At 42.2% G+C, this 26,747-nt stretch overlaps 1 protein-coding gene across 6 annotated transcripts in view; it reads left to right on the top strand.

The window, feature by feature from the left end:
* The window catches only part of Nbea (neurobeachin), a 518,446-nt gene that overhangs the window by 452,249 nt on the left and 39,450 nt on the right, over nucleotides 1–26,747 (top strand). For all 6 annotated transcript variants that reach the window (XM_076932409.1, XM_076932408.1, XM_076932407.1 and 3 more), the window contains 3 exons: nucleotides 701–820; nucleotides 10,650–10,802; nucleotides 26,494–26,661. In XM_076932409.1, coding sequence (XP_076788524.1) covers nucleotides 701–820; nucleotides 10,650–10,802; nucleotides 26,494–26,661 — 441 coding nt within the window. The remainder of the gene's footprint in view (nucleotides 1–700; nucleotides 821–10,649; nucleotides 10,803–26,493; nucleotides 26,662–26,747) is intronic.

The raw sequence follows: 26,747 nt of genomic DNA, 5'->3' as shown, positions 1-26,747 counted from the left end.
AGGAGAAAAGGGGGAGGTCTGTGCTAGGGTGAGTTGGTAAGTCCTGATTTTGGAAAAGTTAGCGAGTGTAGCCAAATAATGAATTTTGTTTGCTGGAACTTGGCGTTTCAACAGTTGTACCTTAGACTTTTAGTCAGGCATAAGGAGGTGGCCAAATAAGGGAATAGCCCTTATTGTGGCTAGCGTTAGGAATTTCATCTAACGGTTTAGAAAGGGGGAGGGAAGAGGGGTGGGCAAGACCTGGCAGTGAAGTGCCTGCAGTGCTTGGGCGTGTCAGCCCTTCAAACTGAACTACTATAAAGAAAAGGAAAAAAAAAAATGTGATACGGAAGGGAGGGAGGGAGGGAGGGAGGGAGGGAGGGAAAGAAAGAAAGTCTCCCTTATAAATGCTGTGAGAACCATTTACAGAGAAATGGTAAGGTACTTCATTACTTTGCAGATGAAAACCATGCTTGTGAGGCCAGAGGGCATTCCAGGCTGTGGAGCAGTGCTCTACAATGGCAGAGTCAGCCCAGACCTACATCTGACACCTTGGTCTAGGCCTTTACCCAGGGCTCCATATTTCTTCTTCCCATAGAGGGCCTCACAGATGCTGGGGGCTTTGTTTGTTTGTTTTTATTTTGTTTTGTTTTAACAAAGAAATGACTATAGCTGTGTTTCAAATGACCCAATGACTGATTCTTTTTTTTTTTTTATTTAGGAGCCATTCACAACCTTCTTCCTCAATGCAAATGATGGGAAATTTGACCATCCAGACCGAACCTTCTCATCCATTGCAAGGTCATGGAGAACCAGTCAGAGAGATACATCTGATGTGAAGGTATATAGTTTATCATTTATAGTCACAGAACTCTAAAATTTGTTGAAATTTTTATTTTTAAAGTGATATATATATATATAGTGATCTGTATATATAGTGATATATATATGTGTATATATATATATATATATATATATATATATTCACCTTAAATATATATACATCATTACAGCTTTGCTCCAGCATACTAAAATTGTATGCTGCAGCTAATCTTAAAGAAAATCTGTTGTTTTTGTTGTCGTTGTATGACCCATTTAGTTTAACTAGGACCATCTATGTGACTGGTATATTGGGAATATCCACTGGAGCCTGGTGGGGTGGTCAACAGTGGGTACATAACAGAAAGAAGTTATTTTCCCTCTTTCTTGAACCCATAGGAAATGATTCAGCAGTAAGGGTAGGGCTCACTGACCCTCCTCCATCCTGACTGTTGATGGGCCCATTCATGTGCAGACATGGTGTAGTCATTGGTTACCTCTGAAAGTTCATGACTGCAGTTACCTAGAAGGTGGTATTTTGCAGTCTTTTCCCTTCCTTCTGGTTCTTCCTATCTTTCTATGCCCCCTTCCCCAGTGTTCCCTGAGCCTTAGGGGATGGTAGAAATGCCTTATTCAAGGCTGAACACAACTCTCACTTTTTCTCAGCACCTTGTACAGCCATGAGTCTTCGCCTCCTGGAAGCTTACTGGAAAGAGAAGTTTCTCTGATTAAGGCTGGAAGTAGTAATTGTCTTTGGATATAAACATGCATTTAGAAGGTAGTTTGACACACACTTGCTTAACAACAGAGTCAAGCTCCTCACTGTGGGCTTTTGGGAAGGTTTACATTACCAGCTATGGACTCCTTCTTGTGGTGAGTGTTGGGGTTGGTCCTGTACTCTGTGTATTCAGATGCTGAGCTCTGAAATACCCCTAAAATAAGGGTGCAGTCTGGACATGGACATTGAATTGACCAATGTGATGTAAAGAATCCTCCCCCAGTGATCTCTGATTGGATAATAAAAGGCTAGAGCCTGTGACTGGGCAGGAGAGAGAGGAAGGCAGAACTTGAGATCTAGTAGGGGGTCTCAGGCAGTGACCATGAGGAGAAGGAATGAGGTAGGAGAAGGAGGTCTCCATGAGGCATGATGGACCATGAGCACGTGGCCAAGAGAAAATTGCCCAGAGGACACACATGCTGCAGAGCAAACAGTGCAAGACTCAGTTGGCAAGTAACAAGGGTATGGCTGGGATATAGGTTAGAATAGCTCAGCCCCTGCCTAGCAGAGTGCCCACAGCTTATTTATAAGAATTACCAGGGTTCTGGGTATCTGGTGTGTTTTGGGGGGAAGCTAGTCAGGCTAGAGTGAGACAGAAACCACCCATAAATTACACGAATAAGCGAGGGCCTTAAACACAATCAGAGTAGTGTCCTAACCACCATTACAATGGATGAGGTTGGCATTGGAACTTTTAGGGTTCACAGCCAGATTTCTTCCCCAGCAGCCCATATAGCATCTTCTAGCACTTAGAAAGCTAGCTGGAGGAGGCTTGCAGCCCAGTTACAGCTTGATTTCTCTAAAGCATACAATCAAGGTGCATGGTGTCTTTAGCAATTGGATCTTATCATCTAGTTCTAGTGTCCAACTAAGAAGAATGACAGAAGCATTGTTCTGGGGCATCTAGGCTTTACCTAACTATAGTTTAAGGAGGTACTCCAACATCTGCACAGGAGTTTTTGTTAATAACCAGTAACTTCAATTAAGAACCATCAAAAAGTAACTCAAGATTCTTAGTGTGGGCTCATTAAGGTGTTTTTATTATTTCACAAATCCCTATCTATTCCAGATGGCATAAGCAGGAGATGGAGACAAGAATCCCATAACTTACCTTTCCTGCTGTTCACTCAATATTTGGCCCATTGCATAAAACACAGTGGGAATTGGATCTGACCTTAATGTGTCATAGTATTATATCTGGCCCAGCTTTGGGTTCGTGTAGCCTGGGGCAATTAATAAAGCATTAATGACAAGACCCATTTAAAATGCAGGCTTTTCTGTACAGCCTTACCCTTTACTTGACTGCCTGGGGATACTGTGCAACAATACATATTAGATTAAACCAGCATACACAATGCTCAAAAAGAGAGCAAACAATCTTACAATTGGTACACCTTAACTATTATTAAATACAAACATTTGTTAATTGTTTATATGTGTTCTTTTTTTAAGAAAAAGAAAAGGATTATATATATGGTCTTGATTGATGCATGAGGAAAATGTGCTTTCTCTTTTCTCTCCCTTTCTGATAGTGAGATCACATGATCAGTTATAACATAGGTAAAGTTTCTCATTTTAAGCCCTTTTTCTTTATAGAGCTTTTCCCTTCCACTGCCACTCGGTGCAAAACTGTCAGATGTCACTGAGTTTAGGACTTAGTCCTTCCGAAAGGAGCCAGTTAAACTCAGCTGTTTGATTTGCGTATCTGTAGCTGCCCAGAACATGTATACAGAGCAATACAGTGTCGGCAGACAGAGAAGAATGTTTGAGTGCACGTAAGCTCTGCATTCACTTCTCTTACAAAGCAGGTCACAAAGGAAGTGGAAGCAGAATGTAACATATCCACATTTTGCTTGTTCTATTGGGGGGAATGAGAGCCAGTCTTAATTTATGCATAGAGTATTTACATTTAGAAAAAGCAAGGTTTCATCTGAAGCCCTGCTGAATTATATGTGGTAGCCACACCTGTCAGTCTTGACTTCTCTAAACCCTAATCTAAAATATCCATAGGGCATCATTCACACTGGCTGCTGAGGAAATAGGGGGAGGCCCACTCTTGTTTAACGTACCTGGAGAACAAGACAAAAACTGGAAGCTGGAATGCACTCCATGGGCTTCGTGTTTACAAAATCACCTGATGATCAATTTTTATGGAAGTTAAATATTCTTTTATATAGTTGAAGACTACCATCTTAAGCCAGAGCTGTATCCTCATTTTGTCAAACTGTTTCAAGTGGAAATACATCCTCTCTATTCCTAGCATCATAACAACAAAGACTCAGCATTTTACTTAACTCAGAGGTCCACCCTCACATGCCCACACATGTGTGAAGACAGTCATTTGTAATTTATTGATGTAAACACACTTCTCAACTTTTCTCTCCGTCCTAAGAAACTGGGTCAGTGCTTTAATTATCAGACACCTCAGCAAGTTGCATTTCAGTCACTAAACAGCCTCTCTGCAGCCATACTGGACCCCAGCCCCCATACTCTACCACACACTTAATTGGTTTATAAGCAGCGCATTTCGCTGCCTTGACATTATGTAGACTGCTTCGTCAGTCCTCCCTGACCAGCACCCTTTCCCTTGCATACTGTGTGTTTATATTCTGGGGTTTCTTTCTTCAGGAAGGCTGCATGTTCACACACAGAAATGTACCTCTGTGTCCTGGAATATCCTCTATTATAGTTGTGAAGGTCAAAGCTGAAGGAGCATCCTGGAATGGAGCTCTGTGTACCTTGTATGTATTTGCAAAGGGTGACTCTTAATAATGGGGCCAGTGGCTCAAGGCCATCTGCGTGTTTAATTTTTAAACATATTATCAAACCATCATCCCTAGTGATGACAGTTCCCTCCCTAAAGCCATATGTTATGCTGCTCCTTCCCCACCCGCAAGTCATCCCGTTGGAAGAAGTAGTGTGGCTGCTGCTGCTCTAGAGAGACCACTGCCTCTCAGTCCCCACCCGGGCGTGGGCAGCACTGCCTCTCAGTCCCCACCCGGGTGTGGGCAGCACTGCCTCTCAGTCTCCACCCGTGTGTGGGCAGCACTACCTCTTGGTCCCCACCCGGGCATGGACAGCACTGCCTCTCAGTCCCCACCCGGGCGTGGACAGCACTGCCTCTCAGTCTCCACCCGGGCGTGGGCAGCACTGCCTCTCAGTCCCCACCCAAGCATGGGCAGCACTGCCTCTCAGTCTCCACCTGGGCGTGGACAGCACTGCCTCTCAGTCTCCACCCGGGTGTGGGCAGCACTGCCTCTCAGTCCCCACCCGAGCATGGGCAGCACTGCCTCTCAGTCCCCACCCGAGCATGGGCAGCACCACCTCGTGAGTTCCCTTGCCTTTCCATAGCCGCACAGCACTTTGCTGCACTTACTGACCAAAAGGTGACTCATGTTGTTTGCCTATTTGGGATGTTGGTCTAGTGCCTTCTGAATGGTAGAAAACAATCTTTGAAATTGCAGACAGAAGCCAGGCATACTGGATAGTAGCTTTAATCCCAGCACTCAGGAGACAGAGGCAGGCAGATCTCTTGAGTTTGAGGCCAGACTGGTCTATAGAGTAAATTCCAAATTCCACGGCTACATGTAGAAACCCTGTCTCAAAGAAATCAAAAAGAAAAAGAAAGAAAAAGAAGCACTATGGCTTCTATTTCATTTTTGTGTGCATACCTGTGAGTTTGTATAGTGTGTGTGTGTCTGTGTGTGTGTTACCAATCACATATGTGCACATATGTTCGGATGTTTTCTGTTACAACACCAGAATGTGGGTCTTATGACAAAATGTTAGACTATATGGAGTCTTTAAAAATAATTAGTGGTGAGTTGAAACTTTTAAAAGTTGATTCCAGGCATTGATTAAGGCATTTTTCACTCTAAAATAATGACTGACTTAGCAGGGAAGAGTGAGTTACTAAGAATAATAATCCCACTAACTACTGGAGCACTGATCTTTATTTCTTGTCTCTACTCTGTATATAGCAGCTGATTTGTTTTTAGGGAAATGTGGTTTTGTTTCCAAAGAAGAAAACTATCTCTGCACTATCTACTAACTTAGACAACCTTGCAGGAAAAACTGAGAATGTGGTAGATGGTTTTATTCTGCCTCTCTCCATTAATGTCAGTCTCTTCCTGTGCTAATGAACCCAAGCTGGGTAGGAAGGGGAGCTGCCCAAGTGACTTCTGAGGAGAGGCCCCAGGAGTGGAGTCAAATTGTATTTTGATTTTAAATTTCTTTCCTTCAGCCGTGCCCTGCTAGCAGAGATATTCCACTTAGAGATGTTCTTACACTAATTTTCCGTAATACCTTCCGAAGTTGTTATGTTACTTTCTGAATGGCTATGTAGATGTTAGAAAAGGTGCTGTGACACAGTGTCATTAAGGTGACATAGTGTAAATTAATGCAGTTAATGGAGGTGCTCACACTGCCTCAGTGACCCATTATGAGCTCTCGTGGAATTAGCAGATGCCCAAGCATCAATCTTTTGGGAAAAGGATAGAAAAGCGCTGGCAGCTTTAAAACCTCACAGTGAATTATATTAGGAAAGTGAAAACGTCTGGGTTAGATTTGATTTCACCAGGAAGCCATAAAATGGTACGGCTCTCAGCAAAATATATTAAACTGAAATGTCAGATTTGATGCAGTAGGTACACAATTATGATAGTGTTAATAGTGGTCTTCTATCATCCTAAGACATACTTTCCAGTCCAATTTCTCAGCAGCTTGAACTTGTCATAAGCTTATAAATTAGAAATTGTGTTTGAGGATATTTTCCTATTTTTGACAGAACGCATATACTACTATTAACTGTACCATGGGGTTTTAGTATAGCTGTTAAAATAAACTAGAAATCACATTTGCAGACACAAAATGCTTGTTATAATATCCACTTTGCCATTTCTTTAATAATATGCTGTGTCTTTCTGTACTGTTTTCATTTAGCAAAATTTAAACTCCTTGGATTTTTCCTTAAATAGATGCCCTTTAACAGCAGTGAGGGTGTGTGCAGTGAGCAGGCCAGTTATCCTCGATGGTGAGCTTTGTCTAGCGTGTCTGTATGGAAGCGGAGCAGCTGTGCCCTGCTTTTGGTTGGCTCTCTAAGTGCTCGAAGCAGCTTGTTTTGGAAAGGAGTTCCCCAGACACTAGGAGATTTTCAAAAGCCCTCACACAGGCAGGTAGAAAGGAGACCAAAGCCAGCAGGGTCTGCTCAGCTGCTCCTTGTGCCCCATGACTCTCTCAATCCTCTGGGGCCTTGGCTTTGCCCTCAGAGTCAGTCGTTTTCATTCATTGCCTCTCCTTGCAGTCGAAGACTTTTCTGCCTGCTTGCTTGTAGGAAGTGGGGCCAAGGTCCCTTTGCCTGATGGTTATTTTGAGAATGTTTTGCCATCTTAATGTAGACCTTTGTATTTCTAAAACCACTGTCTCAGGCTAGAACATGTTCGTCCTTATCCTTCATCGGATCCTGTCCATACACCCCCGGTCACTTTAAGCATTCTGCCTAGAGAGGTCCTTGGACATGAGTTCATTTGTGTCCTTTGAAGGGACTTCAGGCTGCAGCCTTGTTAACCTTCCCTTCACTGCACCACTGCTTGTCTTCTTGTTTCTCAGCAATCTGTAGACACCCACCCCCCCCCCACATACACACAGTAACACCCAACCCAGCCTGCTCCCTAGCCCCAATGCCAGTACCTCACATGTTAAGCCTTTACTAGGACAGTACATTTTTTTCATTCTGTTTCAGTAATTTCTATGTAAAAGGCCACTCCCAAATTTACAAATATAAAGCAGTTCCTTCATGATATGCAATCAGAATGCAGGCTCAACCAGGATAGCTGGGCTCCATGCCACAGGACACCTGGGAAGCTTGGCTGGGCAAATTTTTACCTTATCTGCATCTATGTTCACATCTATAAAATGGACTGGTAAGACTTTCACCCCATGAAGTGTTTGTTAACACTGAGAAAACACATGTAGGATCATGGCAGGAAATAGTAAGACCTGGTAAGACCTTCAGCTTTAAGATCAAGTGGCCCCTTGATTCCTGGTCTGGGACAAGAGATAAAGATGTCATTGCACAAAACCAGCTAGACCTCAGTGGTGATGCTCACTGTGTCTTTATATTATTATTAAAATAAACAAATCTTAAATAATATTGGTATAAATGTGAGGTGATGATACCAGTACCCTACATTTACATACTAACTTTCACTAAAATTGGCTAATTCAGACAATATTTCAAAGTAATGAACAGGCATAAAACTTCAATTTTTTTCTGCTGCGTCAGCTACCTCTCCCTAGACTTCTGTGACTTTATCCCTCCTTCTCTATCAGAACCACTAAACTGCCCCAGTTTCTTATCCAGACAACTCTATCACAATTACTCTTTACCAATAAGCTATTCAAAGTCAGACATTTCATGATACCTACTTAAAACACCTCTGTCTAGTGACTGTCACCACTCTTGGAAATGTGAGCAGTTCCTTCAGATCTCAAACTCTCAGTGCTCCTTCCAGCAGTGTAGGTGAGTCTGCTTTCTGAGTACATCCTGCTAGGCTGGACGAGGAAGAGAAGGGATGGTCCTTGCCACAGGGTTATCTTCCAGGCCCTGGTATCACGGCTTCATACGGCTCGCTCCCATCCCAGCTCTCGGGACTGTTGAACAGCAGCCCCTTGCCTGTGTGCTCTGCTTTGTTGTTGGGAATGGCCAGCTTGTGACATTACCCTTTCTACTGTGCCTAGACTACAGCACTGCCGTGGCTGACAGTAAGCATGTTTGCTCACCTTACAGCTTTTCATTCAGCCCTTCTCTCTTTCTCTTTCTACACTTAGGTCTTTCTTTGAGATTCTATTTCACATATGCAACCTAACTGGAATTCTCCCTTTCTCAGCATCTGTGTGACCTTGCTCAGTACTCCTCCTGCTCTGCCCTTGCTGTCCCCCTCCCTTTTCCCTCCTGCTGGTGCTCAGGCACAGGGCACCCCTGTCCTTCCCTTCCAAGCCCCGCTTAAACTTTGTTACCCAGATCTTTCTGTAGTCAGTCATGGCCATCATTCTTTAAAATTAGTTGATAAACAACCCAGCTTTTGCCCACCCCCACCCCCACAGCACCTCTCCTCTCTGATCTACCCCACTGTCCTCTACCCTCCCTCCTTACTCAAGTGTCTTACCCCTCTTTAACAAAACTTCCTGATGGTCTCCTACCCCTTCCACTGTAATTACCAATGAAGTGTTTCTGGATCCATGCAAAATTCCATGCTCTCTCTTTTCTGCTGTCTCCTAGAACATGATGGTCTTGAACTGTTTATATCTCAGCTCCTGACCTGACTGACTAGATACTTGGGCCATGATTGTTTGCCCAGGACTCATCACACTGCCTGGAACTCAAACCTTTGCTCCAAGAAAAAGTAAATGTCTGAGAAGTCTGTGCTGGATTTTAGAAAGAGTTCTATCTAAATGGTTCAATATAAGAAAACTAATTTTTAATAAAGTTAGCTCCCTTTATCTAGAAAATTCCTTCATGTAAACCTTATTATGTTTCCGTAGTTCCAGAGAAAATGAATATAGTTATTCCCTCCCTGTCATTTACAACCAGAAGACTTAGTCTCAATCAGCTTCATACAGAGTCTTGCTAAGATAGACACTGGGTGGAAGAGTTGCATTACGTTTAATGGAAGACACATAAAGGAAAAACCCATGTGTCTTTCTTATGTTTTTAGAAAACTGAGGCCCCATCTATTGCAAGACTTCTTTTGGTGGGGGGCAGTTTGGTTTTTAGAGACAGGGTTTCTCTGTGTAGCCCTGGCTGTCCTGGAACTCACTCTGTAGACCAGGCTGGCCTTGAACTCAGAAATCTGCCTGCCTCTGCCTCCCAAGTGCTGGGATTAAAGGCGTGCGCCACCACTGCCCAGCTATTCTTATCTGGTGGTTTTACATTTTCCCTATGCATCTCTGGACGTGACCATGCTAAGATTCCTATTTCAGGCAGTATTCTGTAAGCATGGGTCCTACAACATGAATTACTGTTGTGCTTTTTACGATGTAATGTAAAGCTAATCTAACCCTCCTCTTGAAATGTAAGGATGTATATAGTATATAGTATACAGTATATAGTATATAGCACACCTGTAAACCATTGTCATTTTATTTATTTTTCAACTTTTCTGGTTACTTAAAAATAGTAAAAAAACAAAACTTTTAAGATCTTCAAAAAGATTTTTTTTCTATTCAGATATATTCTAAGGAGGCATAAAACTAACACTAATACTTCGGTTCATCTTGAGTCCAGGTATTTATGCCACTCAGATATAGTAAAATAACTCATCTTTATAACCAACTTATCCACAGTTATGTTGAAACTTGATTATAATGTAAGGATGGGCCCTGTTGTATTCAGTAGTGGGTGTAAAATAAGTTGGTTGGAGCTTGGGTGTCACTCTGCTGAGTACTGGCCTGGCAGGTGCCAAGTACAAGGTTCCAACCTCAGCATTGGATTCAGAAATTATTTTGTAATTTAAAAGTAAAGTGATGAATTCTATAAATATATGTATTATAGTTGGCACAATAATAAAAATCAAAAGTAGCAAGTATTGTGTTTTTTTTTTTAACAAGGCCTGGCTGTGACCTTTTGGCTGGGGTAGTTTGTTATCATACATAAGAGGTCCCTGAGCAGCATAGGCTTGTTGCAGCTTCATGCAGTCATGTGCTGGCACTGCTGTCAACTGCTGCTACTTTGTGCTCATTTCTCACAGTGTTTGTTCCTGTGTTTCCTTGCTTTACTAAAGATTGAGCCTAGGGCCTCCCCAGCATTCTGAGCAAGAACTTTTCCACTGCTGAGCCATGCAGGCCCTCCGCCCTGTGCACCTATTTCTTAGCATTCACAGAGAGAAAAGGATAATAAAGTGAACTGTTTAAGGAAATGTTTCATCTTCCTGGATTCCTAATTGTTTTTAAATGGAGAATATAAGGGCTAAAATTAGGTCAGGGATTTGTCTCCTTTTATAGTTGGAAAAAATTAACCATTTTGTTCAACTGATTTTACCAGCTAGCTAATGAGCTACATCTTTTTTCTGCACAGGAACTAATTCCAGAGTTCTACTACCTACCAGAGATGTTTGTCAACAGCAATGGGTACCATCTGGGTGTGAGGGAGGATGAAGTGGTGGTGAATGATGTGGACCTGCCCCCCTGGGCCAAGAAGCCAGAAGACTTTGTGCGGATCAACAGGATGGTAAGAAAATTGGTTACTACTAGAACAGAAAAGAAGTTCACATCTTTTGTGTGTGTGTGTTTGGGGGGGGGGTTGGTTTGTTTGTTTGTTTTGCTTGTTTGTTTTTATCTATTGCCAAGCGTCTTTAACATCTGTAAATACAAGGTTAAAACCTAAGAAGCCGTGGTCGAATTCTGCTGTACTCTTCTGCTCAGATCCTTTGTTGTAAGGCAGACTTCTCTGAGGAAGGTTGATAGGGTGATAGTCCAGTTCTGTGTGTTCCTACAGGAGGAGACAACTGGACAAGCATGTGCTGACTAATCTCACACATTCTGAATGGAAATAAATGTCCTTTCCTTATTCTTGTCTACTGTAACAAATGTACCTCCGTACTTTTCTCACTCCTGGAAATACTCACGAGAGGAGAAAGCTTGGAGTGTTTTTATACATGGGACGTTTGTGCTGGGAACCACACACCTCGTGTTGTAATGTACCTACTCTGGAAGGAAGCTCCTGTCTCAATGCATTTCAGAAAGGCACATGGCAGAGTCCCGGTGTTCACATGCATGTCTAAATACTATCTGCCTGTAGGGATTTTATATCCATTCTCCCCAGTTAATGAGATTTTCATCTTGGTGTGGTTATCATTCTTGGAGAAGAGACATACTGTAGTGTACTAATAATCTTAAGAGTCTTGACAGTGAAGACCGAGGCTTAACAAGCACATCTTTAGCCCTGTCTGCTCACTCCTGAGTCCCTTCACCTGTCTCATACATCTGTTCCCTCATGTTGGCAGTTGATTTTGAGTCAGAATCCACATAATTTCCACACAGCATGATAGGAGTCATGCATCGTGCAGTCCTCTTTTGAGAAGAGTAAGTATTACTGATACATAATTGGCATACTGAATAATTCACAAATTGAGCAGTTTAACAACAGTGGGTTTTGGCCTGTTCAGACCTGTAGAACCCTCGCCACAGTCAATTTGGTAGCATGTTGTCATTCCATAAAGAACCCCCAACCTGTTAGTATTTCACCCTGTTTTCCCAGCTTCCCACCCCACCCAACCAGCACAGCAAACTAACCTACTTCCTGTGTTTCTAACCTGCCTTCCAGCCTCTCTGCCTGCTATAGATGGTTCCCATGTGCAGTCCTAAGGAGCAGCTCTCTAGGCCCTTCGCACACTCTACTGGATACCTCACTCTTAGTAACAGCTGTCTTATCTCACAGCTGTATTTTCCATCTTTAAGAAATATCCAGTCTTGATATACTTCATTTTGGGCAATCATTGCTGTTATAATAATCCTACACCTAAAAGCACCACATTAGGGCTGGGCATGGTGACACGTGCCTTTTAATCCTAGCAGGCAGAGACAGACCAATTCCTGTGAGGACCAAGCTAGCAAAGGCTACATAGTGAGACCCTGCTTCAGACCATTATGTGATATGGTGCTTTTGTTTATTTTATTATCTGATTTTTGAACAGCATGTGCATTCTATAGGTTTTGTGCATAGTCCCCAACAGTAGATGAGTATTTATGTTTACACTTAAGCAGCATATACACTTCTCGGCTTATGCATGTCACATCGTTCCACAATGGCATTGTACGATTCGGTACAGACCATACCTACTGACAGCTAAATGGTAAACACTTACTGAGTGAAGGAATGTAGTTTTATTTCTGTAAACATGTGCAGACTGGTTTACTCTAAATTACCCAAAATCACTGAATCCAGAAAAGGAGCCAGAAGTTGTTGGGCCAGAGTCTTTGCTGTACTTGCTGCAGAATAGCAGCTCTTGTGTGGCATGGCCAGTAAGTGCCCTCGCTGTGTCAGGCAGTGTACCTGATTTGATTTCTCTTTTGAACATTATAAAGTGTCCCCATTGAAGACAGGAAACATGGAGGCCAGACTGTTTACTTACTTATTTAGGGCAATGGGGCTGGTAAATAGCAGAACCAAGATCCAAGAACAAAAAAAAAAAAAAAAAAAAAAACTCACTAGTCTTACTATAGCCAAAATGCCACCATTTCTGTTGTCTCCTTTCCCACCACCTCTGTGTCACCTCCCTTTCTGAAGTGCCGAGATCACCACAGCTCTGTTTCTAGGTTAGTGATTTTACTCATTTCCCTTTTCATCCTTAGGATTTTTTTTTTTTTTTTATTTAATGCAAGCCATTCACTGGCCATTCACTGATAGACAGCAAGCACACTGGGGTAACATGAGCTGAGGAAAAGGGAGTAATTACCTGTATATCTACTGAGTTGCATATTCCCTAATGCAGCAGTGTCTACACAAAAGCAAACTGACTCAATACTAGGAAATGCATATGGTACTCTTGACATGTGACGTTGTAGACAGCTTGTAGAGGCCACTGCTGTTTCCAAATTCCAGACAAAGTCACATTTCCTACTGGCAACATGTCTTTCTCTGTGCCACACATTTCATGAGCTGAGAAGGTGCTTCAGAAAAAGGGTTTGTATTCTTAGTTAAAATGTGAAACATTTTTTAAAAAGTAAAACTTTGAGTAGACAGGTTAGTAAAAGTGAGCGTTCTCCTGCAGGAGATAAAGACTGGAAAGTGGCCTCCATTGTATCATCCACCCTACTGGCCTGATGTCTCTTTAGGAGTGCTCGTTGACTGTGGTAGGTTGTGAAAAGCATAGAGACATCTAGATTTAGCATTCAGAAAGCAATCATCTATCCAAGAATGCCTCTTCATTGCAATGATTTGATCAAACTTCATAAAAAGGAAAGAAGTCAGGAGAGAGAAACTCAGTGTATTGGCACCTCCTTCAGTTTTCACAAGTCTTTGTCTTGGATCATCATCAACAGACCCCAAAGAGAAACAGCAATGAACTACTCTGGTGTAGTAAATTTATTGTTGCAAAATGTAGAGAAAGCCTGTGTATGATGCTCTTCAGAAATTGGAGCACAGCCAGACAGCGTACTCGGTAGCAAGGTGCTGTCTGTGCTGTAAGAACCAAAATGATAGCAACAGGCAGAAGGGTGGCTGCTCATGAGCTCGAGTCTGCACTGAAGCTTCCAAACCCACAAGCAGAAAGCAGTGGACTGGCTGAGCAGCCAGACTGCCCTGGGGCAATTGACCCACAGTAAAACCTGATCGTCACTGCTTTGCCTTTTCCTGTGGTCCTCTCTGCCCACAGCTCATTCTGGTCAGTTTACTGATGTATTTGACTACAGAGATACTGTGAAAGAGGGCTTGTAGAAGAAAAAACCCTTGCCTTTTATAAAACAGTGATGGACAAGTGGGTGCTAGAAATGTTAGTGGTTGTATGCAGCATCAGCCTCCCCTCACTCCATACTGAATAGCAGCCCAGACAGAGCATCCACCTGAGTACAAAGCCCACAACTGTGAACTCTCCAGAAATCATGTAAGAAGCAGTGTTGTGGGTGTAGGTTAGGCAAAGGTATCCACATATGATACAGTCCAACCCTTTAATCCCAACACTCGGGAGGCAGAGGCAGTCAGATCTCCGATTGCAGGGCCAGCCTGGTCTATAGAGTGAGTTTCAGGACAGCCGGCACTACACAGTGAAATCCTATCTCAAAAAACCAAAACTCCAAAATAACAACAAAAACCAGAATACAAACACTGATGGTCAGGCCATCACTAAAGCTTCTTTGTTTTGAACAGTGTTTATAAAATTACAAGTAGTTCAGGCTGGAAAGAGTGTTTGTAATGAGCACAGGGTTCAGCAGGCGAAAGGCCGTACATGCCAGACAGCCTGAGTTTGCTCTCCAGAACCCACAAGATGAAAAGAGACAACCAACCCATGCAAGTTGTCCTCTGTCTATTCACACACTTGGCAAATCATGTGCACATGTGTCAATAAATGTAAAACAACAATCTAATGAAATACTGGGTCCTGAAATTTGAAGAAAATAGTCAAAAAAAATCCACAATAACTTAAAAGTACTTCTTAAAAAGTAAAGACAAAATAATCTCCTGACCACCCCCCCCCAAAGAAAACAACCCCCACACAGATAGCATCTTCCTCCTGAACAGTGTGGCCTGCTGGATAGTGTGCCTCACTCCAGAACCTCTCTTTCTCAGCTGCATAGGCAGCCATGATTAGCTTTTATCTCCTACGATTACCTTCTTAACATTTGGCTTTCCTATCACTGTCCGTGAGTCTTCCTACTCATGTCCTTGCTGTGCTCTGTGTGTGCAGTGACCTCACATTATAAGTGATTCAGTCAGTATTATTATTCCATGAGGCAGTTAGTGAACACTGGAGTTGTTTCTGGTCTTGGCTGTATTGGTACGGCTGCTATGGACATTGACATAATATCATTTTTCTATCATACAAGTTTCCAGTAGATGACGGACTTTTATTTCTTTATAGTAGATACCCAGGAATGGTGGACTTGCACCCAGAGTAAATTCTACTTAACATTTCATCAAACTACTGACATGTCTTTCATAGTGACTGTGCATCACAGAGTGCTGCAGCTCATGTCCCTTGTGCCTTCACCCACACATGACTCCTGTTGTTGTATTTAATTACAGTCATCTTACTGGACATAAAATAAAATATTTTTATAATTTTAACTTACAGTTCTCCAATATAATGGCATGGAATGCCTCTTTGTATGTTTATTAGATGCTAAAACATTTTTCTATATTTTAAGAAGACAATGAGTAGTGACATTATAGATACAACTTTGGCCATTCTTCATTGGAGTAGTTTATATGCTCCCAAAATCAGTAGTCTTATTTCAAACCTGCCTAATGAATAGAAAGGCAGGTCCTGCTTTTGAAGACAAATTCCCAAATATCCTGCCTAAGGATTTGGGGCCTAGTAAAAGCTAATAATTATCTGGGCAAGAAACCACCAGGTAATTACGATTTGTAGAGACTAATTAAGCAAGATGATAAATTCTTAATTGAATCTGTAGAAAATACGCAGTGAGTCATTTGGTGTGTTAGGTAGCAATGCATCCAACCCAGTAAATTTGCCACACTGGGACATTTCTAGATTTCCTGCGAATGGGATTACTTGAGAGATTGTTACGGTTATTTTTCTAAGGTGTATTGCCACTTGGATTCCTCCCCTCCCTCCCCCTGAGAATAAACCTTCTCCCACATTTAGAAGTCAGTGAGCTTTAAAAGACTGATTTAAAAAAAAACCCAACCCAAATTAGAATAATGTGTCCACTAGGATGCATGCTCCACTCACCCAGGGTCAGTGACATAAACCTTATGCCTTTTGAATCTGCGGCTAATTATGGGCAAAGGTGCCCTGAATAACCTGACTGTGGTACTGGCAATTTTATTTGGGGTCCTAAGGATGTAACTCAGGCAAACACTTTACCAACTGACTACCAACTGAGGCTTCTCCTACCTAGGTTTGAAACCAAATTCCTATCATCTTACTAATTAGGAAGATTTGTAAACTAATCTTTTCCAGTATGGTGGATATTTAGGGACCTTCTATTCCCCAGTCTCTGCTGTCTGCCACAGTGGGTAGCTTCAAGAGTCTCCCCCTCTGGTCTTCCTTGAAGCAACTTTGGAAAGCTTAAAGAAAGAGCTTTCTCATGCATCAGCTGGGTGATAGATCTGTGGCATGTCTGAAGCAGCCAGTTTTGCTTCTGTGTTAGTGCTGCCTCTATGAATTCCTAAAAAGCAAAGATGTCACCAAGTGTGGCTACACCACGGCTGCCACCCTCAGGGTCACTCTCCTGCATTTCTCCATCTTGAAGCCGACCTGCACAGCACAGATTCTCTGCTCTGGCCAGGGTCCCCGCCTGCTGATACAGAGTGATCACACTGACCTGTAGAAAGCTGGCAAACCAAGTTATTTAGCACTAAACGTCACCAGCTTGCTACCTGGCTCTAAGTTTTGCCAAAGGTACATTTATTTGGTATGTGTTTCTATAAAAGAAAGAACCTATACAGTGTGATGCAAAAGGATTTATATCCTCTCTAAATTCTATGATGACAACTACCATTCATTCAGTGTTTTGTTAAATTTTCTGAATGCTAATTTAAATTTTCTGAATGCTAATTGCGTAGTTCCTGTAGGCTTTAGTTCCTCTGAAATAGGTTTATCATTGTGTGTACGTGTGTGTGTGTGTGTGTGTGTGTGTGTGTGTGTGTGTGTGTGTGCACGAGCTCTCTGCTCTATTTATAATACACACCAGGATTATCTCCAGTTAGTCACATGAGTTCTTTTTCATAAGCCCCATGTACAAAAAGAGAATGGCATATATCCCAGAGAAACAGCATTCACTGTGGTAGAAGTCCTTCCTCTCTGTGGATTAGGATTCTATATCCATGAACATTCTCTCCTCCTCCTTCTTTCAAGCTGTCATTAAAAATGCAAGGTAATGAAAAGAAAAAATAATTATATGAGAGGTAAGGCATCATTGGTCTTTAAATGCGAAGCCAGACAGCTGTCTGACGCATGGACACAGACGTGTCTATAGATCTTCTATAGCTTGTGTTCTAACTGTAAACTGATGTGCTGTTATTTGTAGTGATTACACAAGTTCCTACAGTCTGTACCTGCCGTTCTGCTCTGTGCTTTGTCCTGTCCGATGCACTCCTAATGTACTGCTGCACTTGGTGCTGTCGCTGCTGTTGTGGACACTGACACATACAGCTGCTTATGTGCTGTGACACCATGATCAAGATACCAACACAATGACAGAATTCTCTCACTGATGAGTTGTAGAATTTGAAATCTGGCCTCATTAGAAAAAGACCTGGAATATAATGTCATCACTTCTTGTAGACATCTTAGTAAATTCTAAATGCTTTGTTTGCACAGCAAGCAAGCACTGGCTTAATTTGGCTACACACAGCAAGATAATCGAAACTAACTTCTCATGAAGCATTGATAAAGCCTTGTGTTTGGTTCTAACATGGTTAGCATCTGACCTCTTGACAAAGGACAGAAATAGAAAATCTTTCTGATAGTATTACCCTAATGCTGGCTTCATCAATCATAATCTATCCATTTATAATTTGTTTTTCAAAAAGGCCTTTCATGGATGGCAAGTGATAATCTCACCCCGCCCCCAACCCTGCTGAGTCCTAGTGCTGTTGGGCCAAATGCAGGTCACAGGCCACGTGTACCCAGCCAGGCAAGGGGCACTGGGACCCTGTGCTTTTTCTCATGTTGTTTCATGTCCTTTGCAAATTTTTCATATTTTGAAGAAAAAGGCCTCTCTTATAGTAGGCAGTAACTTGAATTTGAAATATTTTACCAACATGTGAAGCAACACTGTGTTTACGAAAGAACATTGGTGGTGTCCACATCACTTAACAAATAGCTAGTGAGTTCTCCAGACAGTTCTTCTAATTTGTAGGACACTACTCACTAGGCAAGAGTACATGCCCTCACTTAGCTTCCTTTCCGTTACAATAGACCAACTTCCTTAAAGAGGTAGGGAGGAAGGGGGCAGGGAGTAGCTTGGTGTGTGAGATGGCCAGTTCTAAGTTAAAGAGAAGTAGGAGAGGAGATGACTCAGGGAAGAGGTTGTTGTCTCCACTCACAGGTGAGCTTGAGCAGAGGAGCTGGGGTGAAGGAATAAGCTGTTTGGCTCCCTAGAGATACACCTCTGCAGGCAGAGGAACATCTGGACAAAGCACAGTGCCAGGCATGCTAGGCCAGGAGGCCAGTGGGCAAAGGTGGGACAGTGAATAGTGGTGCGTAGCAAAGGAGAACAGAGCAGCAAGAGGACTTAATGTACATTGGGCTTGTGGGCTCCATAAGCACTGACCAGTGCACTGAGCAAAGGGCAGCATGGCCTTACCTTCTAAACCGTGTCCAGTGGCTGCACTAAGAGTGCTGGGCACCAGAGCAGAACGGGAAATCTACCAGGAGGCATTTCTAGAGGTGCTGGGGACGTGGAAGAGATAGTGAAGGGAGTGAGAGGTTGTTTGTCTGACCTCTGTGGTCTAATGCCACGCCCTACAGTGACCTCCTTGACTTCTGCTAGTAGCATTTTCCCTCAGTTTCTTCATTCTTCAGAAGCAGGTGTAAGGTCAGACTAAGTTGCATAGCGACTGCTTACACATATCGGAGACTTACAATATTTCTGTTTGTTCGGCTAAGATGAGAGGGAGGGATTAGTGCTTGTTATTACCATGGCATGGGGGCAGGGATTCTAAACTGCAGGACAGGCTGAAGTCAGCATGCTTACCCCAGTAGGCTCGGATCTGTTCAGAACATAGAAAGCGTTTATCCATGAACCCTCCAAGGACAGTGTTTGGCATGTAGTAGGTGGGCAGTCATTTAGGGCAGGAGAGAAATCAGTGTTCTCGCCTCGTTCTTTTGCCTGGGAAATCAGGTTTTTTTTCTTGTGCCACTCTATAGAGTCTAGAACACTGTCTCAAGGTATAGTCTCTAATTGAGGATATGCACTATACTTTTGAAAGTGCTAGCTGGTAATTTTGAATTGCACTTTTCAATTTGAATGTAAAGTGATTTCACAAGTAACTGTGTATGCTGCAGCTACGACTTGGTGACAAGAGGGCATCTGTGAAGAGCATGTACACCACTTTTCTCAATAAGAAAAGACCAGTGAGAGAATTAACTCCAGATGAAGGATGGGTTCAACTCAGAATCACACAAGGTGAAGTGCTCTCAAGCCAGTGAGAAAGGAACAATTATACAAGGGGGTCACACCCAAGCTTTATCTCCAAGAATCTTGGTCTATATCTGAAAACCATAAAAAACTCCAGAGGCAGAGATGAGATAGTTTTTGAAAGCCTGTTATATGCAGGGCTTTTTGGTGACAGTTGTAAGAGAAGGCACAGGACATAGTGGCTTCAGAAGTCTGCTCTATAACAAGCTACCATGCAATGGTTAGAGAGAGAGGCCAAGTGGATTGTAGTAGGCCATTTGAAGATCAGTGAGACCTAGAATATCATCTTGGATCATGGTACATTTAGCCATCAGTCAAGTAATAGGATAATTGAACAAATATCCCCCACCACAGTCATTTAAGCTTTATTGAGCTGGGTATATAATCCCAGTACTCAGGTTACTGTGAGTTCAAATCCAGACTGGGGCACATGGCAAGTTCAAAGGTGTCCTGAGCCACATAGCATGGCCACATATAATTATGTTTATTTAAAACAGTAATTGAGTAATTAAAGTTCAGTGACTAAAATTTTAATGCAATCATGAGAGTGAAGAGCTAGCTTAGACATTCACAAAAACTTGAATGTTTTTCTGATATCTGCTTGAATACACACTTCACTATTCAGAGATTATTTTATTACTGAAAGGAGAGCATTGATAGCATAGAAAGATGGAAGTATTTTTATTTAGTATAAAAGAGATAGAAATTGCATTCCCGTATATAAAAGGATTCTCACAGCTCATTTCCGTTTCCTTTGTTCTTTCTCATGAATTTTAGAGAGGCTTTATCCCAAGTGCATTAGTGAAAGAATTCTCTCCCATCTAATACCCATGGGCAAAGATAGGGATGAGATGGCGGTGGGTGCAATCCATCTGAAAGATACCATACCGCTTCATATCTCTCTTCACTTCCTTCCGCCCACATCCCTGGGGTAGAGTTATGGATGGGAAATTGGGTTATCTAAGCTTAAAGCAATTGCCTCTGCCTGGAGACGTGAAGGAGATGTTCAAGAAGCTATTAGGGTCATTATAACACTAATAGCTTAGTAATCGAGTATTTTTTCATATTTTCCAGTGTAAGCACCATACTAAGATCTTATTTCAAAGTGCAGAGTGGGTCTGTGCATGGAAACACAGCTCTGAGAAAACCAAATAAGCACAACCATGTATTCAGTAGCAGGGTAAATACCATTTGTGCAGTGAGCAACCCTGCAGTGAGGACCTCTGCCCTGGGTGAGGTTATAGCTAATATTCAGTTCTTACATATGCATTTGACTTTGAACTAGATTTATCTTTAAAGTGTTCTAAACTGGGGGGGAGGGGGAAGTCCTCTTGCATAGTAATATGGAAGGCAAATTATAGTACAGTTTTGTTCTCTTCATTCCTACTTCATTTAATTTTAATTTTATGAACGAAAAGACAAAGTTATCCAGAATACTTAACTGCCACTGTCACCCGATTCACCATGGTGCTTCTCCTCTGTGTAGACTAGACTGGAGCAAATAGCAACATTTATCACAAATATTTTGAGTTTAACTAAATATTGTTATAAAAACCATGAACTAATAATAATGAGGTTTAGAGATGAGAGAAATTGGATTAATAGCAAGCAAGATAATAAAATGCGTAAATGGATATCTAGAAGCCTTGAAGAAATTCAGTGAAATTTCTCTGCAACCTCACAAAAAACCCAAAGGCCTCCATGGGTGAAGTCTACCAATTTTTTAAGAAATAATGAACTCAGTTCTTATGCAAGGTGTCCCAGAAACCATGGATACCCGTTTTAGGAGGGTAATAGGATTATGATTTCAACATAATTAAGGGGGAAATTAAAAACAGAACAAGTGCCAACTTCATAAACAACTACAGTGCAAAAATACCAAGCAAATTAGCATGGGAAGTGGCAGATGTATATGTATGTATGCTTCTCTTCCCCCCCCCCGCCTCTGTGTGTGTGTGTCTGTCTGTCTGTCTGTCTGTCTGTCTGTCTGTCTTGCATTGAGCCTAAGTAGACTTTAACCCCTTAACATCAGGAACAGACATGGATGCTCCATCTCATCCCTTCTGTTATCTATAGCTGCTAAACTTGAGAAGAGTTCTGCCAGAAAAAAAAATAAAGAAGCTATACTTGCAGATAATCAATAGCTGTCAGAAATAAAATTAGCTTAGAGAAATTAATCATTTTTCTACATAATAAATAACCATATATTGAGTGTATCTTTTTACCTGTACCAATTTCTTTTGTCTTTATTGGCTTTTAGATTTTTTTCATATATTCAGATTATATTTTTTCCTCTCTTCCAATATTCCTACCCACCCAATTTTGTTCATATTCATTCCCTTCCCCCACTTCTCTGTCTTCCCCTGCCCCCAGAATCAAAACAAACAAAATCCAAAAGGATAAAGCAAACAAACAAAACAAAAAACACAAATGGAGTCTGTTTTATATTGGCCAGCTACTCCTGGTTATGGGTGCCTACTCTGGAGAATGGTTGATAATACCCAGTGTCACTCCATTAGTGAAAACTGATTTCCCCTCTCCTAGCAGGCATCAATTGCAGATAGCTTCTTGGTTAGGGTTGGGACTTTGTGCCCACTTCCCTTCCCAGTACTGGGATTTCTATTTGAATTTGTGTAGATCTTGTAAATACACCAACATTTTATGAACTTATTTAGGGGGAAATAAAACTTGACCAAGAATACAAAAAATGTTATGGAGAAAATTTTACCTCTTAAGTCATAGGAACTGATCTGTAATAGATGAGAATTTTGGAAATGTCAGTGAATTAAACTAATGTCAGTGTTTACAACTTAAGAGAAACGAGGATAGTTATGTAAATGTCTCGATACACACACATAACTGGCTAGACACATACATAACATGCGTGACAGAGTAAAAGAAAGGAAGGGGTGGGGCCAAGAGCAGAGGACTGTGCAGCAGCCAGGAGATCAAGCACATCCTGTCCCCAGACTCTGGCCAACAATAGGATAACAATAGGATATCCAAGATGAGTCTCAGAGCTACTCCAGTATGTATGGGCATTCAGAAACTTTGAACCAGATTAATGACTCATTGTAATGAATATTTGCATGTAGAACCAAACAGCTTTACATGCAAATAAAGCGTGTTTGCAACACCACTTGTGGTAGAGAGATGGGAAAGATGGCAGAGTGGAGTGTGCATGAGCAGCGCACAGACACAGAACTAGAGAGAAGGTCATTTTGGAAGCCATGTAGATATTTGCAGTGTGTGCTGCCGCCAGAAACCATGTGGAAAACCATGATCCGTGCAAGGAATGGGCAAGGACGTGTCTTTTGCAGTGCTATAAATGACTGTAGGCTCATAACGGAGAATGAGAGACATTTAAAGCTTCTATGACAACGCCTAACCTGCACACACATACACACCACCAATAAACAGTTCAGACAGAAAGCCATTGCAGAGAGCCCTTTAAAAATGTGACAAAGATGCTGAAATGTAGCTCTTCACAGTTAATGGCTTCTGGCAGGCGGGGTGTGGGTGGAGAAAGACTCAGTTATCTTTAGAGGGATGGCCACTGGGAATTTAACCATGCTCCAGTGAGTACAGGGGCAACACAAATGGTACTTGGTATATTTTCTGGGAGTGGTGGAGGGCACAAGGGTGAGAGGGTAGACTTTGGAGGAATGGGAAAGGAATGTGATCTGCGTGTGTTGTATGAAATCCCCAGATAATTAATAAAAATATTTCGTTGGGAAAAAATAAAGGAGAGAGAGAAGAAAGGGAGGGCATGGGAAGGGAACAAAGAAAAGGGAACACAGGCGGACAGAACTGGCCTTTTTCTTGATAGAGGATCATATTATCTAATAACGGCAGGTCTGAATATCACCACAAAGACATATTTGCACACAAAACTCACAGCACACATTTCTGAGGACAGAACAGCTCGTTGCTACATAAAATAAGAGTGGATCTGGTCTACTGTGAAGGAAAGTAGATTCTAGATGAACTAAAACCTTGTATGTGAGGAGTCAGCCATCAAATGAGTCTGACTGCAGAGATACTGAAAGCTGCCTCTAACAGCAGAACTCCTGCCTCCAGCGTGAGCATTGCTAAACAAATGGGTGGTCTCAAAATGCAAAATGGATGGAGACACACTTAACAGCAGGGATTAAACCAGCAAGGAATCACTTCTGAAAGTCTGCAAATCACAAACATAAAGACAGAAACTGCCATGCAAACGTGAGCAGGGGCTGGAGAGGGACCGAAGATTCTTAAAGGCCCTCTTGCAGAAGATACAGACTCAGTTCTCAGCACCCACATGAGGCTGCACACAAACACTTTAATCTAGTTCTAAGAAGTGGGATAAGTCCACGGGCATCAGAGGACTACAAACTAAAACAACTAGTTATCATTTTGTATCTGTCATAATAGCCAGAATTAGAAACCCAGGTAACACACCAAGGTGGTGGGGGCACAACAAAGAACAAGAAGTGGGGACTGGACAGTCATTCTGAAGAGCAGCAGGCAGTGACTGGGAGGAGGAAACAGACAACATGAATGTGAGGTGAGGCACTGGTCCTACTCCAGAGGAAGTGTAACCAACATCCAAGAGCCCTGGGGGGAATATGCACAGCCTGTGCCCCAGGGCATGCCCTGCCCCAGGGGATGCCCATGCAGTGTGTGGAGGAGCACAGGCTCCCATAGGCAGATCTTAGAACCGTGCAGAGCCAATCCACAGAACAGAGGATGCTTCATCAGCACAGAAGGAACATTAGCTGTTTCATGCTTGTTGCATGTGGTGGAAGAGGAATTGAAAGAAGGGAACTGAGAAGAATAAACACACTTGAAACTCAAAGTCCTGGAAAGCCATCGTTCTCTCTGTCCGCCACGATTGCATTAGCCATATTGTTCAGTAATAGCTTTTTCCTAGCAAAGTAATAGGAAACTTGTAAATCTTTCAGTGACAACTCCAAGATACACGGTTAAAAAAAAAAAAAAAAAAAACGTCATTTAAGGATTAATTCCACAGCTATTCTCAGTTCCTGGGGGGAGATTGAAATGTGGTCACTCAATAGTCACCCTGCATAATGGTCAACTCTTTTATCCTTCCACCCATTGGACTAGCACTGAAATGATCACTAACAATTATACTTTTAAATTTTACTAAATCACACAAACTATAACAAATATAAACCTGCAAAGAGTTAACCAATCATTTTATTTTTGTCTCATTTCTCATATTCTAGTCTGAATAGTTATTTTAATATCAGTAAAATAGAGCATCAAATTTCTGTTTGATTTTAGTAGGTAAATGCTGTTTTCACAGAATCTTAGTTTTTGTGTTTCTGGATAAGAATCATAAAGAGTAATTGTAATAAGTGGCATTCTAAGAAGAAAAAAAAGTGAAGGACCGAATCAGGAAAGGGGTGCAGGGAATGACGTGTGGGAACCGTGGAAAGGCACTGCTGTGAGTGCAGTTTTGAGAGGATTCCTTTGAAAGTTATTGTTTGTTAATTGAAAGGATTCCAAAGTGGGTTTAACACCTTAGTAACTGGGACAAGCAACCAGAGAGTGAGTGGGTTCACACGTTAACTGACAGCTGTGCTTACGGTACATAGCTGTACACAGAGAATTTCTGAAGCTGGACATAGAACCTCCTTTGCATGTGGTTGGCATCCTGCCTGCTTTGACTATATCAGAAGTGAAGGGAGTGGGTGGGTTACTCCCGTGCAGCAAAGTGCCCACTGTGGTTTTCATCCAGGGATGAAGTGAGCTCCAGCCCATCTGTCTGACTGTCTCCAGGAAGCTTCTACTGATGATTGTCCTCCTCCTCTTCCTTCTCCTCCTCCTCCCCCTCCTCCTCCCCCTCCTCCTCTTCCTCTTCTTCTTCCCTCTCCTTCTCCTCTTCCTTCTCCTCTTCCTTCTCCTCCTCCTCATCTTCCTCCTCCTCCTCCTCCTTTCCTTCCTCCTCCTCCCCTTCTCCCTCTTCTACCTCCTCCTCTTCCCCTGCCCCTCTTCCTCCTTCTCCCTCTCCTTCTCCTCCTCCTCCCCCTCCCCCTTCCTCTCCTGCTCCTCCTCCTCCACCACCACCACCACCACCAATAGCACCACTTACTCTTGTAAAGAAAATCCCATTCTTCTAACTCACAAATAAAAACATCACATAGCTGGTTTAAGAAAGTCACTCACACACTTACCCAACTTGCCCATTTCTAAACTCAGTACATATCAGTGAACTAAATACAAAGGGCCTTCATCTCCCCCAACTCCTCACAGAAGCCTATACTCTGACTCAGATTTACTTCCCTACCACACACACCACTGAAGAGCAAACCTCCCTGCTACTTCCCAAAGTCTGTATCAGCTGAGCTGATTCCAGACATGAAGAAGGCATTTCTTCTTAGTCATCTTAGAAGCAAGCTGGAGGACTTCATTCAGGAAGACAAATCCATATCAAAGTTTGCTATAAAACTTTAAACTAATGTTTAACAATTAGAAATGAAATTATTATAAAATTGTATTTTAAAGTTGTTGCAAGTCATTTTTCTTTTGGGTATAAGTGTATTTTTTGTAAGGAATGTATTTAATATGAACATATTTGTGTATATAATGGAGCCAAGAGAGTGGAAAGCATTTTTGTGAAGAGACTTTTATTTAGCCCTGTGTCTTATTTGGTTTGTTTTGCTTTAATTTTTTATTGGATATTTTATTTACATTTCAGATATTATCCCCTTATCCCATCCCTCCCTGCCCAGGAGCCCCCTATCACATCTCCTTCTCCTGCTTTTATGAGGTGTGCCCCCACCCAACCCCCACTCCCACCTCCCCACCCTTGAATTCTTCCACACTCGGCATCCAGCCTTCATAGACCAAGGATCTCCTCTCCCACCTATGCCTGACAAGGCCATCCTCCCCTACATATACAGCTGGAGCCATGTAGCCCTATGCCTTATTAAAGGTAGTCTTTTGCCACTTCTGGGGACTGGAGATCAAATAAAATCAAATACAATGTAAAGGCATAACGTCTTCATGTATACCAAATGTTTCACAGTGACAAAGTAATTTGAAACCTTGCTAAATGTGTAGTCTCATTATTCCTTCATTCATTTCAGGCCCTGGAAAGTGAATTTGTTTCTTGCCAACTCCATCAATGGATTGACCTTATATTTGGCTACAAACAGCGAGGGCCAGAGGCAGTCCGTGCTCTCAATGTTTTCCACTACTTGACCTACGAAGGCTCGGTGAATCTGGACAGCATCACAGATCCTGTGCTCCGGGAGGTAGGTGTCCTGAGCTGCTCCCAGAGTGTCTAACATCTCTCAAACACACATCTGACTCCCCATCTTTTTCTGTATAAGTCTCCTTT

The sequence above is a fragment of the Arvicanthis niloticus genome, chromosome 4 (genome assembly GCF_011762505.2).
Source record: "Arvicanthis niloticus isolate mArvNil1 chromosome 4, mArvNil1.pat.X, whole genome shotgun sequence".
Classification (NCBI taxonomy): domain Eukaryota; kingdom Metazoa; phylum Chordata; class Mammalia; order Rodentia; family Muridae; genus Arvicanthis; species Arvicanthis niloticus.
Note: the sequence above shows the minus strand (reverse complement) of the source record. Positions and strands in the feature narration are given on the sequence as shown.